Genomic DNA, 15,242 nt, shown 5'->3' with positions numbered 1-15,242 from the left:
AATCCACAAAAAGCAAGCGACCTAATGCTGAGCCTTGCAGGACCCCACTGGAAACATCCTTCCAGTCGCAAAAACACCCTACAAATTTAAAACATAAACATCTGCAATTGTGATTCCCAATATATCCTGAAGATGAAAAGTATTATAGACGAGAATATTGGAGGATAATAAAGAAACAAAGAAAAATAAAGTGTGTGAGGCATACAGAGAGGGGCTAAAGAAAGAAAGACAGTAAAAGTAGAAGACAAATAGAAAGATAGGAAGCAGTCAGAAAGAATTAGAGAGTATTATATTCACGAGCAATGACATGGGTGATCAATAAGTATCTTTAGAAGAAAATGCTTTATGTACATCAAGTCTATGTTGTGGCCATTAATGCACCAATTTGGTCATTTACATCAAACAATGAAAACGCTGGAAATGCACGGTATATTCATAGAAATACATAGAAATTACAGCACCGAAACAGGCCATGTGGCCTAACTGGTCAATGCCGGTGTTTATGCTTCACACGAGCCCTCTCACACCTTACTTCATCTAACCCAATCAGCATATCCTCCCATTCCTTGCACTCTCTTGTACTTATCTAGCTTCCCCTTTAAATACATCAATTTCTTGTTAAATGCTGATATTCATCAGTATCTGAAAAAGAAAATGGGTTAACGTGTCCATAGTGCACAAGTACAGTTGTAATTTAAAGGAAAATGACTTCCATCCAATGATGAGTAATATCCAGAAGGTGATGTACCTTTTTGGTGTAAATATTTAAAACACCTATAAGCAAGGCCAGTCTTGCATACAAAATAATGATCTGCAATCAGAAAGGAGTTGCAATATGGTGATTATATAATCACTAATGAGTTGTCTGCACTGCAGATGATTTTGCTTGTTCAGAATTACCAACCAATTGTCCTCTAACTGGATACAAAAGTAACAGAATCAGTCACCCAGTCATCAACTGAGCCATCCAGTTATATATAGATCCATCAGTCACAGACAGCTCCACCCATTCACTGATAAGGCCACCCAAACACAGATATAGCCGCTAGTCACAGACAGAACCACCCAACCACAGGCAAAGACAACAGCAACAGGTAGAGATCCCATTACATCTGTAACAGAGATACCAATACAAATAGAGAGAGACATTGGCTGTAAGGGATAAGTCATTAACAAGCTGAGATGCCAATAACAGAGAATCAGTACTGTTGTAACAGAGACGCCACTAACAGACAGATGCTATTAATAGTCATAGAAACGATTACAATTGTAACAGAGACATAAGTCACAGACAGTGACAGCAGGAACAGACATAGATATCAGTGCAACTGTAACAGAAACACCAGTAACAGGCAGAGATGCCAATGACAGGCAGAGTCATGTATCACCATTTAATCCCTCTGCTAAGTGGAAAGAAGAATTTCATACAAACACGTTAATTATTCGTACCCCGTGTCCCACAGTGTACTTTCAGAACCCAGGACATCAGTAAGATAGATACACAACTATAGCTATAACAGACACCAGTAATACAGGATCCAAAATTCCAGGGTCCCTGTTCACCACCGGAAATGCAGCGGACTGGGACTCTTGGCCACCTGCTTCAGAGAACGTGGACATCATCCCAAATCTCGGGGACAGGATCATTTTAATTAGTAGAACAGCTGATCCAAGACTGTATAGGTGCAACAGACGCAACTCCCCCCCAAGTGTCTGTCAGAAAATTGTAAAACAAACAGAAAGGCAGGGAGAAGGAGTCAGGAAGAATTAGAGGGTATTTTATCCATGAACAATACCATGGGCGATCAACTTGTATCTTTATAAGAAAATGCTTTGTAAATATTAAACCTGTCATCTATGTCGTGACAGTTAAGCCATCAAGACATCAAACGATCAAAATCTAAAATATTAGTAGAAAATGCTGGAAAAGCATAGTATATTTCTCAGCATCTGAAAGAGAAAATGGGTTGATTTTTTCCGTTGTGTGTAGAATGTTAATTTAAAGAATAATGACTGTTGAATCCAGTGATGAATAATGTCCACAAGGTGATGTACCTTTCTGTTGTAAATGTTTAAAATGCCAATTAGTGGGACCAGCCTTGCATTCATAATAAATTCCAGCAATTAGAAAGCAGATGGGGGAGAGCCAGATGCCGGTATCTGGCCGGCAAGGTTGACACAAACTTTTTAAGTTTTCCCCGAAGGGAAATGGACGGAGCATTCTCTTTAAAGTAATTGATCCCTCCACTCCTGGGAAATATTTCTGGGTCTTGGGAAGGCCTGGTACAGAACCACACCTACTCTCAGCAGACGTAGCTTCTGCTGGGCCAAAGGAGTGCATAATTGGCAGAATTCCCAGCATAGCTCAGGAATGACCCCAGACTTACCCCCATAATCTCTGATAGAGGTAAGGAGGGAGCCAGTGGAAGATTTGCTGCCTCCCCCCCCCCCCATTCCCCTCTTCCCCCACTGATTAGGATTTGAAACAGACAAAATGGGGTAGCAACCTAGTGAATCCGGGTTCTGCTCTTATTTCCTGGCTGATTCCATGGTTGATCTGCCCCAGTTTCATTCTTTCCCACCCCAGGAATTTTGGCCCAGATATACCAGTAATAAACAGAAACACAAGAACACTGTAACAGACAGATACACTAATAATAGACAGATACACCAGGAATAGACACAGACAGGCAGATATACTAGTAATAGACAGACAGACAGATACACTAGTAATAAACAGACACAAGAGCAACTGTAACCGACAGATACACTAGTAATAGACAGATACACCAGGAATAGACACAAATAGACAGAAACACCAGTAATAGACAGACAGACAGATACACCAGGAATAGACACAGACAGACAGATACACCAGAATAGACACAGACAGACAGATACACCAGTAATACACAGATATACCAGTGATAGACAGACACATAAGAGCAACTGTTACAGACAGATACACTAGTAATAGCAGATACACCAGTAATAGACAAACAGATGCATCGATAATGGACAGACAGATACACCAGTAACAGACAGACAGATACACCAGTAACAGACAGACAGATACACCAGTAATTTCCAGACAGATGCACCAATAATGGACAGACAGACAGATACACCAGTAACAGACAGACAGATGCACCAGTAATAGACAGAAAGATAGATACACCAGTAATAGACAGACACACAAGAGCAACTACAACAGACAGACACACTAGTCATAGACAGATACACCAGTAATAGACAGACAGGCAGATATACCAGTAATAGATAAATGCAGAAGTACATCTATAACTGACAATTACAACAGTAATAGTCAAATACACATGTGGAACTGTACAGATAGGTACAACAGATATACCAGTAATAGACAGACAGATATATCAGTAACAGATAAATGCACAAGTACATTTGTAACAGACAATTACAACAGCAATAGACAAATGCACATGTAGAACTGTACAGATAGGTACACCAGTAATAGACAGATGTACCAGTAATTGACAGAAATACCAGTAATAGATAAATGCGCACGTAAAACTGTACAGACAGGAATACCAGTAACAGATACACAAGTTCAGCTGTAATCGATAGGTACACCAGGAATAGATAAATGCACAAATACAGTTGTAACAAACTGATACACCAGTTAGTGTGACGTAAATCCTATTTTTCCGCTTAAACATGGTTTTTGGCGAAGTTATGGTGGAGGAGCAGGTGAAAATTCCATGCCGTTAATTTCACAACTAAACATATATGAGTCCGGCTGATGACAATAAAATTAAACCAAATTATCTTAACTGACATATTTCTTCTCATTAACATACTCCATGGCTGAATGTTACTACATTTTGTAGAAATGCTTTTATTTTTTTAATGATTATTGATAAACACCAACTGTGTTGCTATTATTGTGTTCATCAGATTTCTATAACCCTGCATATCAATACAGACCTCAGCCACACAGCTATTGTATCTATCTTAGAATCGAAGAATGAATAGCATACTATTCCTTAGTTGTGTCACCTTTAGCCAGATCGATACAAATCTGAGCGTTAATAATGTTTGTTTAATTTTCCACCTCCCCAAATTTTTTTTCTTGGCAAATTAACTGCAGTTATGTGTTTCCCCATGACTGTAATCCAGTTCATAGTTACACTGCTCCAGTCAGTGAAATACCATTATTTGTGTATTCTTTTTCAGGTTGTCTTGCATCCTACACCCAACAGTCCAAAATCAGCCGATTTGCACAAAATGGTTGTTTCGAAAAACAGCACTGATCAGGATCTGAAAATTAAATTGGCAGTTCGGATGGACAAACCACAGAATATGAAACACTGTGGGTAAGTATGTAGCCCATAAATGACAGTAATTAAAATAAGGGATGGCGATGTTGGTTTAGGTAGAATAATATCACTTAAGACTCATGACATTTGGTTGTCTAACTATCATATCTGACCTCTTAAGTCATTTCCAAATATTAAAATCAATTCAGACCCTCGACAGCACTTCTGTTCATTTGAAATAAGTGCGGTTACAGGATTGCTTCATGACTCAGTTACAATTGCAGGGACAGGTATCAGCTTTAGTTACTGTGTTAAATATCAGTGTGTAGGAATAATGGTTCAAAATGTAGGTTTATTTCTAGGAGTTTAATGTCCGATGCTTCATTTGGTTCTTGAGTCATCCTATACAAACTAACTCAATCAAAAAAATTTAGCCACAGCTCATACACCATCAGGAGTGCTGCACTGGTTGATCATCATTTAACTACTGGCTCTTCCTAACAATACTGAACAGGATACACAACTTGATGTAATACTGGAAATTACTTTATTTCACTGCTTCTATGTAGTTACAGATAATACAGTTTCAATCTGGCATTATAACCAGAACAATAACTTGATTTTGGAATTACTGTAACATTGTATTTGCTGTTTAAATTCGGAATGACAGTATCTCAGTCTTCGCTGAATTCAACTTAACTAGAATAACGGTAAGATTCCAGTAGTTGATTGGCAATGTTAGGCATCTGTAGGCAGTTCTCATTCACTTCCCGTTTATAGCTTGGATGACATTAATGTAAAGACGTACAAGGCTGGAGTCTCCTCCACAAGCGGTGTTAACGGCTCTGAGCTCCCTCCATTCTGGCCTCCACTTACCTGCTGTGTAGACCCGTGTGGTCTATAAGGCAGCCTCTTCGCAGATCTTCAGGGAACTTTTGCCCATTTAAAGGCCTGGCTGCCTCTTCTGGTGCTGTAATGGCGGACCTGCTGCACCAGCACCAGGATTTTGCAGCCAGGCAATGGCGGGCACCCTTGTGGTGGTGGGGACCCTACTAGGAGCCCCATGCATACCTGATGAACCTGGGCCGGGTTGAAGCAATGTCGGAGGGGCAGGAGGAAGTCCCACTCTGTTGAAGCACTGCCGCTGGGAGGAGGGTGCTGACAACAACCTCTTAGGTCAGATCACAGTTTAATTGCAGGTGTCTTTCCTCTGTTATCGTCTTTCTTCCTGGTTTGGTAATCTCTTCCTTGATTCTAGCTAGTATCTTGCGTATATTTATACTTTATACTATCTATCTTAATGCTTCTCCTAATTTATATTACTAAATTAACTGTTCTACATATCACTATAAACTATTACAACTGTTGGATAACCCTCTGAACCATACTTGAACAAGTAGGTTGGAGCAGGTTCAGAGTTCAAATTCAGACTTCAGCCTTCAGAAGGTCATTTAAGTATTTCTGAATGTGAAGTATGATTATTTAATGGTGTAGTACGATATAGCTGCATATAATATTCATCACAATGTAACTGGTAAACTAGTGTGTAGCTGACAGTCAGTACAGCATCTGTAGTTGATACCTATTGCAAGAATCATTGCTTGTAGGGAAACTTGAAAACAATCTAATCATCTTAACATTCTATAACAGTACTTTTATCTACAATTTACTTCTGTCTAGAAACAAGATGAACACCTTCCATTTAACTACATTAACTTATCCAGATTAAAGGATTCTAATTCAATCATTCCTCATTAAAGTGGGAATCCCTACTAAGACTACATAAATACATCTGTCGAAATAGCTACCTTATGGGTGTGCAGACCTCCCTGTCAGATCTTCTATGTGCTCCTTCCAGGTGATGCTTTATATCCCTGTGCTAAAGAGGAAATTCTGTCCTAACATTTAAATGTGCTATATATCTGGTTGAATCTTTCTGTATCCTTGTAGAGACATTAACCCTATGGTGTCAGGTTACTGCAGGTTTTTCTACAAGCAATGATTCTTGCAATAGGTATCAACTACAGATGCTGTACTGACTGTCAGCTACACACTAGTTTACCAGTTACATTGTGATGAATATTATATGCAGCTATATCGTACTACACCATTAAATAATCATACTTCACATTCAGAAATACTTAAATGACCTTCTGAAGGCTGAAGACTGAATTTAGACTTTGAACCTGCTCCAACCTAGTTGTACTTCTCTAAATCCCAGTGTTCAAATATTGAATTCCTTGATGTAAAATTCCTCTTTTAATGAGAAATGGGAAAATGCTTATTTTTCTCCATAAGTAACAATTCACTAATGAAATTACATTCTCAAAAAATCGCACATTTTAAAGTTACAAGTTCTTGCGATTTCATCAGTGAAATAAATCAGGCATTCTCCTAATTTTTGGTAAAGTAGGAGTTTTATCCCCTAATTAGAACATTACAGTAACAACAAACGGAGGTAGATGAGCAGCTAAGCTTTGCATTCTGTGGTATTATCAGTATTTCCTCTGTTTTACCACTGCTAATGTATTCAGGTCTGTCATTTAATCAGAGTTCCACACAGAATTCAATCACAGTATTCAGATGCTGACTGTAGCCATGAAAACGATGCAATGTTTAATCACCATTGTTTCCCTTGCTTGCAATGACAGTCATTTCAATTTCCATCAAAAACACAGAAAATAGTTAGTTTACAGATTGTGCAGAACTGCATGCAACAGTCAATTTTTCCAGCTAGTCTCTTGTATGACAATTTGATCAGATTGTATACTGAATATAAAATAGAAGGACAAGTCCCATATTTGTCTCCCTTTTATATAATTACTTTTTTCTAAGTGTGTTGCTAATAGTAATACAGAGTTTGGTAAAAGTATTAAGTCAGCTGTTGGTTACCTGATCCTATTAAAATATTGACACCACAATGAAGAGTGTAACTTGGAATGAATACCCTCATTTGTTCAAAGAACATGATTAAAGATGTTTTTTACATTGTTGACATTTAGCATTTTAACTGGCAGGATATCGTGATAAATATAGTTAATATGATGAAAAAGGTGTACATAATTTGCAAGGGAACATTCAGTCGATTAAAAGATAAACTCAATGAAGAGTTCGTGAGCAGAGTATGAATCGCTACAGGAATAACTGGGTCATTGCAGATGTATTTCAGTCATAGTGATCTGCGCACAAAAAGGGAATGGGGCCTTAAGGAATGGCTAGGGACCAGCAGAGGAATCAACACAGAGGTTTAGCTGCAGTATAACTGGACAGATTTGATAAGAAATGATCACATTGGCAAATGGAGCTAATATATGAAGGAAGAATTTAATTGCTAAAAAATGGTAAAAAGAATTGTGTCTGGACAGCTGAGCCAACATGTACATCTTATTTGCCACAGTTGAGCACGTGGCTGGATTTTAGAGCAGTGCAGTACTGTCAAGAGTGCAGTGTCTAGTGCTAATGTATCACTTTAGTTATGTGCAAAAATTGTCACTTGTATCCTGATCAGCCCCAAAAAGAAAAGCAATTCAGATTTATGTGGGTCATTGCACTGATTTGGTTGAATTTTACTTTCAGAAAACCTACCATTAAATTGTGGTATTGTTATATTTATATAATACACGCATATTATAAAAAGACATTCACAGGAAAAGCAGTCCTGGATATTATAATGTTTTGAGACCTTAGAACGCGTTAACTTACTATTTATAATTTAGTATTTTTTTTATCCCCAGGAAGGAAAAATTTAATCCCTGGGATTCCCATGCAGACAAATAGGGATCCCAGTGATATGGGTAAATAATGCTTGTTTAAGAGTTTCCAAACCAGTTGTTGGTCATAGTTAATTTACACTAAAAAAAACACGTTGGGATAATTTTCTGCCTTTGTGCTTGAGCAGGGAGCCTCACCCCCTCAGAGTGCATATTGGAAATTCCAACGCCCACTACAATTTTCTGACCATTGATTTTAGTGGACAGAAAACATGAGTTTTCAATATGCTCTGGCTGTGTGCAAGGCCTAAGTACACAGGATTTTGCAAAATCTAGCTTTAGAAGCTTACCAAAAACTGAGGCAAGACAACTAGCCTATGATTTTCTCGCTTATCCCTTCTCCTTTTCTGAAGCAGGGATGTAACATCATCCAGTCCCTTGTTAAAATTCCCATTTCCTAAGATTTTTGAAACCTTATGGTTGGTGTCTCCATTATGTCCACCCCAGCCTTCCGGGACTGTGGGACACTTGCTGTCTGGGCCTGGTTAGTCCTACAGTCCCACTTTCATCTTCCACTGTAAAAATTGAGGAAAAGTACTATTTAAGGACCGTTGTTGTTTTTTCACTGTTAAGTACACCCTTCATCTCTGTATGATCCGATCTGTTCTTTGACTATCCTTTTACTTCTTATGTGTTTATAAAAAGCCTTTGCTATTTCTCTTTAAGTTGACCATCAGTCTTCTTTGTGCTACCTGTTAGTCTTTCTTATCTCCCTTTGTACTTCCCTTCTATGCTTTTTATATTTCTTATATCGCTTTTTTAAACTTCGATTTTGCTCTGATCTGCCTATCCATCCATGTAACCCCAGCCTTAACTGCTTATCAGAATGTATTTAATCTGTATCTTATCGACCTTGTATTTCAATGGGCTCGATTTTACCGTCGGGTTTCCTGTGGGTTTCCAGCGGGGGGGCCCCGAAAATCCCGATATCCAGTCACGTGACCGGATCGCGCCACGATCCCGACCACTTCCGGGTTCCCCGATGACGTGCGGGGCTGCGTGCGCGGCCCCCGCTGGTGGGAATCCCGCAGGCAATTAAAGCCAGCGGGGTTCCACTTGAGTGTACTTACCTTGCTTGTTGAGGTCATTAAATGAGCTGAATCAGCTGTCAAAACAGGAAGTGTGGGATTTTACCTTCAACGCAGAGTGTTTCACACACTGGGGGAAACAGTCTCCCTCCAACCAGGCGTGTTGCAGCCAGCAGCCTGTGGCAGCTGCCAAGGTGCACTCCACAGGGGTGGGGGGGGGGGGGAAGAGCCCTCACCCACGCAGGAGGCCACCGCGTCACATAGGGCAACCCCTGCCCCCCACCACCCCCCGCCAAGCCAGAGGACAGACCGACGCGAAACCGCAGCCCCAGTCCGAGGAACCACCCACCTACCCTGCACAACCCCTCAGACCAACACCTGCCAGATGGGTGGTGCGTGGACACCCTCGGAGGACGAACAGCATGACCAGCCCCAGCAGCCTCGCAGTCCACGCCGTCCGCCGCAGAGACGTGGAGCCCCCCAACACGGTGCAGTTGCACGCCCACCTGCACAGCATGAGGGAGGGCAACCGCAGAGAGAGATGTGTCACAGAGGGCACTACCCTCGCCACAGGGTCCACAGACCGAGGCGCAGCTCCCCGGACCTCTCCGAGCAGCAGTGCACACGGAGGCGCAGATTCACTCGACATGTAGTCGTGGACATCTGCAGGCTCTTTCATGCTGAGCTGCTCCTGGCTGGCCCCAGCACCATCTGCTTACCTGTCGCTGCCAAAGTCACCACTGCCCTCCACAACTTCTCCTCCGCATCCTTCCAGGGTGCAGCCGGGTACACCGCCGATGTCTCTCAGTCGTCAGCGCGGAAGAGCCCTGCAAATACACCTGCACCTACTCTGCAGTAACACAATGGGTGGCATCAGTGGTGGGTCCTCATAGTGATACCCAGGAGCGGGCATTATTGGACACAACAGACAGGATTCGCGGAGACATGGCAGTGGTGGTGCCAATATAATGTGTGATGTTTGTTGCTCTGAAATTCAATATAGGTAACACCCGTGGCAAACCCTCAGACACCCTTGTGCATCCCCTTCATGCTCACGACACGTTTGCCTTACGCTGCCTACTGCACATATGTGATGCATGCCCTGTGGCTGCAGCACAGGTGGTGGCAGGTTGAGTGAGGCTGACTGTGAGGGAGATGCACGAGAGGGTGAGTATGGGATAGAGCCATGAGATTGTATGAGGATTGGGTTGCGTGTTAGTGGCGGGGTGAGTACTGGCGAGGTGAGTAGGTGGAGGTAAGATGAGGATGGGGTTTGAGTGGGTATGAGGGGTGATGTGACAGAGTAGTGTTGGCGGTGCCGAAGGAGATGTGGGGTGGGGGCAGTGTTGTGGCAGACGGAGTGTAGGGGAAAGAACACGTGTTCTCACTGTGGCTGACCTACTGCGGTCATTGGAGCGCCTCCTGCAATGTATGCAGGTGGGCGATATGTTGGTGGCGCAGGTGACCCCCTCTGTCACCTCGAGCCAGGCCTTCTTGGTGGCAGAGGCAGGCCGCTTCCTCCCGCCCGCCGGGTGGAAGATCTGTGTCCTCCCCCTCCTCTTCACCCCATCTAATGATACCTGGGGTGAGGCATCATTAAACTGGGAGCAGCCTTCCCCCTGGGCTGCTCCATGCTGTAATTTGTTCCATTGGTTGCAGCATCTGTCAGTGGAGGACTGCCCCTTTAACTAGAGAGCCTCCAGCTGACAGATCGTACTGCGCATGCGCAGCCCGCCCGACGCGCAGACCAGCAGCGCGGACCCCGGAGGAGCAGGTAAGTGGCTCCAATTAGTGGATTGCCTGCTACGATCGCGCGGGCAACCCACTAATTTCACCGGGCGCGGAGGCCACGCACCCGAAACCCAACCCGCCGGAAACCCGCAGGCCTGGTAAAATCAGGCCCAATATCTCTCACACTGATTCTTTATTTTCAATGTGAACCCAATTAAGTTATGGTATCTATTTTCTACGTGTTCATTATCTTCAGGTTGCTTGCTTGACCCGCTTCATTACCCAGAACCAGATCTAGCACTCCATACTTCCTTGTACAACATTCTCGATGCATGCTAAGAACCCTTGCTCATTTTGACCGCAAATGTTTATCTGATCCAAGTCTACCTTAGGATAGTTGAGGACCCCATTAATATAATGATATGACTGCTGCTCTCTAAATTGCCTACAAATCTCATCTTCAATTTCTTTCCCACTTTTTGTTGGTCTATAACATACTCGCAATGTGGTAACAGACCTCTTAGTATTCCTCGACTGAACCCTGACAGACTTCTCGTGTTATTTCACCATTCTACTTGCAGCTTGCGCAATACTCAGTCAGATTGGCAAATATGCTAGACAGTATTCAGGGACTGATAATGAGGTCCTGGCAGAATGTCACAGGGACTGCTGCACAGCAAGTGCTAGCTGCTTCAGCAGAGCTGCAAACTGATTTCGATGGAGCTCCCAGTGTCTCGCGCGTGACATGCTAGGAAACCACTGCCGTCGTGGGATGGTTTATCGGTTTGCCAGCAGGTACTAAAGGACTGCTGGGTGCTCATAAAGCCGTGTATGTGTTTTTCTATAAAAAATGGCTTGGGGCAGAATGCCCAATTCCTAGATTGGTTGTTTGAGATTTTGTGGAAGGAGGTCCTGCAACAAAGGTGGCCCCATGTGGAGTACAGGGACATGCAGCAATAAATAGCAAAATCTTTCTGGAGGCTTCCCTTGAAGTGCCTTTTCCAAATAGCTGGAATTCTGTTCAGGCATTATGAGGTAGCTTCCATTTGCATTAAGCTAGAGGCCTTTATTAGTCTTATGCAGAGTTTTGTGCTTTTCTTTGCTGTGCATCCTGCATATGGGGTGTGATCTGGCCTCAGGCCGATAACTTGGGGCTTCAGCACCAGAAATGCTTCACTAATTTGGGCTTTCCATTTCACTGTTAGTCCCTTAGTGTTTAGCAAAACAGCACCACAATTGCAATGGTTCAGTGTTCCTTTGGTTATGCTTAGCTTTTGACTGCTCACAGGAAAATGTTTGATGTTATGCTGGGAACACAGGAAAGGCCTGGTAAAAGACCAATCAAAAAATGGCTCCCCTGTTAATGAAGTTGATTTATGGCATTTTGATGGTTCCAGTAATGAGGGACTTGAGTCTCGGTCACAGGTCAGATGTCCAAGTCCCAGGACTAGCAATCAATTGTCTTAGCTGATGAAGTTGTACTTGTTGTATGAGAGGCTTCTGGATGGACCACTGGCAGGAATTGTGGCATAGTCTGCAGTCCACATCATCTGACTTGAAGAAGATAAATGGTGGCAAGCAGACTGCAGGGAAAAGTGAGAGAAAGTGAGAAGGAAAATGTTCAGGGGAGAAAAATAACTTGGAATATAAAAGCATTGAACTGTAGCTGTTCTGGCAAGCTTGGAGTTAACATGTATTATAGGAATAAAAAACCCAGTCCTCCACTGTTCTGACAAACTCGTCAGACTACAGCACCTAGACTTTTGATAGTGGAGATTAATAGCCTCTGAAATTGCAAATTCAAATTGTCACCAATACGTGTTTCTCCTGCTCCAAAGTCTGGTTCAATTGGTGCCAGCGTTGCTTTACTACAGACTCAAGCAAGGTCATATCACTGTGATAGATACAGGGACAAGTCCTCACAAATACAAGGAATTATTCTTTGTACGACAGAGCCAAAATCTATGCCCATAAAATACCCTCTGACATTCTTCCCAGACTACTTGACTTGTAACACAATACATGCATGTGTTATATTCATTACTGGCTGTGTACTGGCAAGGTCGTTCCACAATGTCACCATTAGGAGCACTGCTTACCGCAAATGCAGCACGCTGTCCACTAATTCTGTACACGACTAGATGTCAGGTGGAGGAGACCTAGTCTAGACAAGAATTGGTGATTTATTTGCCGTTCAACTGCAATTCATTTCAGAGTTTTGTTTTGTTTCATATCTATTACAGACAAAGTGACATAAAAAGAACAGGTTAGCACCCCTTGGAATGGAAGCTTACTGGCTGTGTATTGAGAAGTTTGTAAATAGCTGGCAGTTAAGAAAAAGGAATCATCACCTCAAGAAAATGTACAAAGATTAGAGGTGATATTTGGTTTTGAAAATGCAGATCACTGTCATTGTAATTTTGTGCTTTCAATAATGAAATGGGAATCAATAATTATTCTTTGAAATAAAACTGCATACATACAATGGTACAACCACCAAAGAATTGATGATCAAAGCACTGTATATATCACCTTAGCTCAAAAGAAGAAAAAAAAGCAGTACTGATTCACTGTATTGGGAAACAATTCATAGCCAAGAGAAATATTTAAATTACTAATAATTTGCATCAAAGGAATGTTCACGTTTATATAAAATAATTAGCTAGCCCAATAATGCAGACCAAAAATACATAGTGCGTTATACCAAATAATCAGAAATTACATTAAATTAAACTCTTCTCTCTAGTCCTGATTATCTGCAACAATCAAAACCATTTTTTATATGGGATTTGCTCTATAAATCGGTAGTTTCAATTTATTTTGTTTAAAAGCTGAATGTATGTCAATATAATGTTTTGGAAGTGCTTCATAAATTGCTTCAAACAATTTATATGTAACCTTAAATAATTCATCATGCCATTTACAAAACAACAAGGATCCTTCCAATGTGTAAATTTATACTCTATTCAAAATGGCCTAAGAGAGTGATAACATTCAGGAACCAATAGATTTGCAGGATATCTAAGTACATTTTAGTGTTAAAAGTTGTCTTCTGTGGAAGTTGTATCTGACGCTTTGCCCTACTCTTCTAATCCCATCATTGAATGGAGCAATTCTATACTGCGAGCCAGGTACAGTCCATGTTTGATGATCAACGATGAGGATAGCTTCCTTCAAGAAAACTTTTATTAAACAAATACCACCTTGTTGCTTATATTGAGGCTTTAATCTAATACAACACAAGTGGCGGGTCAGTCCTAGTGAAACAGTAAGACTGATGTTCAAGGCCATCCCTGATACTCCTTCTGCAGTGGGATGAAAAGGTAATAATTTTTTTCTGGTGATTAAGTTTTGATTTAAGAGTCCATCAACAGCAAGAATAGGATACCAGGAAGGCTGTCTGAGGCCAGGGCATTGAACTCACTTAAGAAACAACTGGATGTAGTGATGGGAAGCTGGACAAATGCATTTTTTGGAAGGATGCGAGCAAAGGGGCTGAAGTCTTTTTTGATTTTGCATTAAGAATTTAGAAATGTGTTTGAAGGTGGCAAGCTACAGAATTGTGATGTTTTGCAGTTAATAGATGGAGCTAATTTTCATGGGACCCTAAATATCAAACTTCTATATCTCTAATTTCTCTCATAAAAATATGTAATACCATGACAAATGTTTAATGGAAAATAATGAAGGATTGTTGGTTCATTGCAAATTTCTAAATAAGTTATCACGTGTAACATAAATCAATCTCTAGGAGTGAAATTACCCGTGAAATTCCAAGTATTTTATTAAAAGGCTATTAATATCAGTTTATACACCATCTTCACTGACCTATTTGACTCCATGTCATCCTCGTCTTCAAACCTCTCCATGGTTTAAAACCCCTCCTTCACCCTTTGGTCTTGTGATTCTTTCTTCACACCACTGGTGGCAAAGCCTTCCTATTCTCTGGAACTCTCTCCCTAGCCCCTTTGCCTCTCCACTACACCTTCAGAAACCCATCTTTTTGCCCAAGCTTTTGGTTACCTCTCCAACCTCTCACAACATAGCTCAGCATCTACACCTTTATTCCATTTATCTATTTTTTTTATTTCCCCCTTTTGTAAAGCACTTTGGAATGTTTTCTGCGTTAATAGCGCTATATAAATGCAAGTTGTTATTGTCTTCCAAAAACAATTACCCGAATCCCACCCTTCTGAAGCAAGACTATCTGTTCTATTAGATGTTTTAGTCCAGCATGTCCTCCCACTATAATAGTTAACAATCTGGATGACGTTATTAGCAATGTCTGTATGTAAATTTAAGACAAAATCATTTGTTACATTTGTACTCAATTATTTTTGCACTGTTGGATTTATAATTTGATTTTAGCAGAACAAGTGACTTGTAAAGGTTTACTCTCAGCACTGCTCCAACAATAA

At 41.3% G+C, this 15,242-nt stretch overlaps 1 protein-coding gene across 4 annotated transcripts in view; it reads left to right on the top strand.

Annotated features, from left to right (window-relative positions):
• Positions 1-15,242, top strand: part of cadpsa (Ca2+-dependent activator protein for secretion a) — a 416,704-nt gene that overhangs the window by 239,196 nt on the left and 162,266 nt on the right. For all 4 annotated transcript variants that reach the window (XM_067998838.1, XM_067998836.1, XM_067998835.1 and 1 more), the window contains exon 8: positions 4,213-4,352. In XM_067998838.1, the coding sequence (XP_067854939.1) occupies positions 4,213-4,352 (140 nt within the window). The remainder of the gene's footprint in view (positions 1-4,212; positions 4,353-15,242) is intronic.

The sequence above is a fragment of the Heptranchias perlo genome, chromosome 17 (genome assembly GCF_035084215.1).
Source record: "Heptranchias perlo isolate sHepPer1 chromosome 17, sHepPer1.hap1, whole genome shotgun sequence".
NCBI classification, from domain to species: Eukaryota; Metazoa; Chordata; class Chondrichthyes; order Hexanchiformes; family Hexanchidae; genus Heptranchias; species Heptranchias perlo.
Note: the sequence above shows the minus strand (reverse complement) of the source record. Positions and strands in the feature narration are given on the sequence as shown.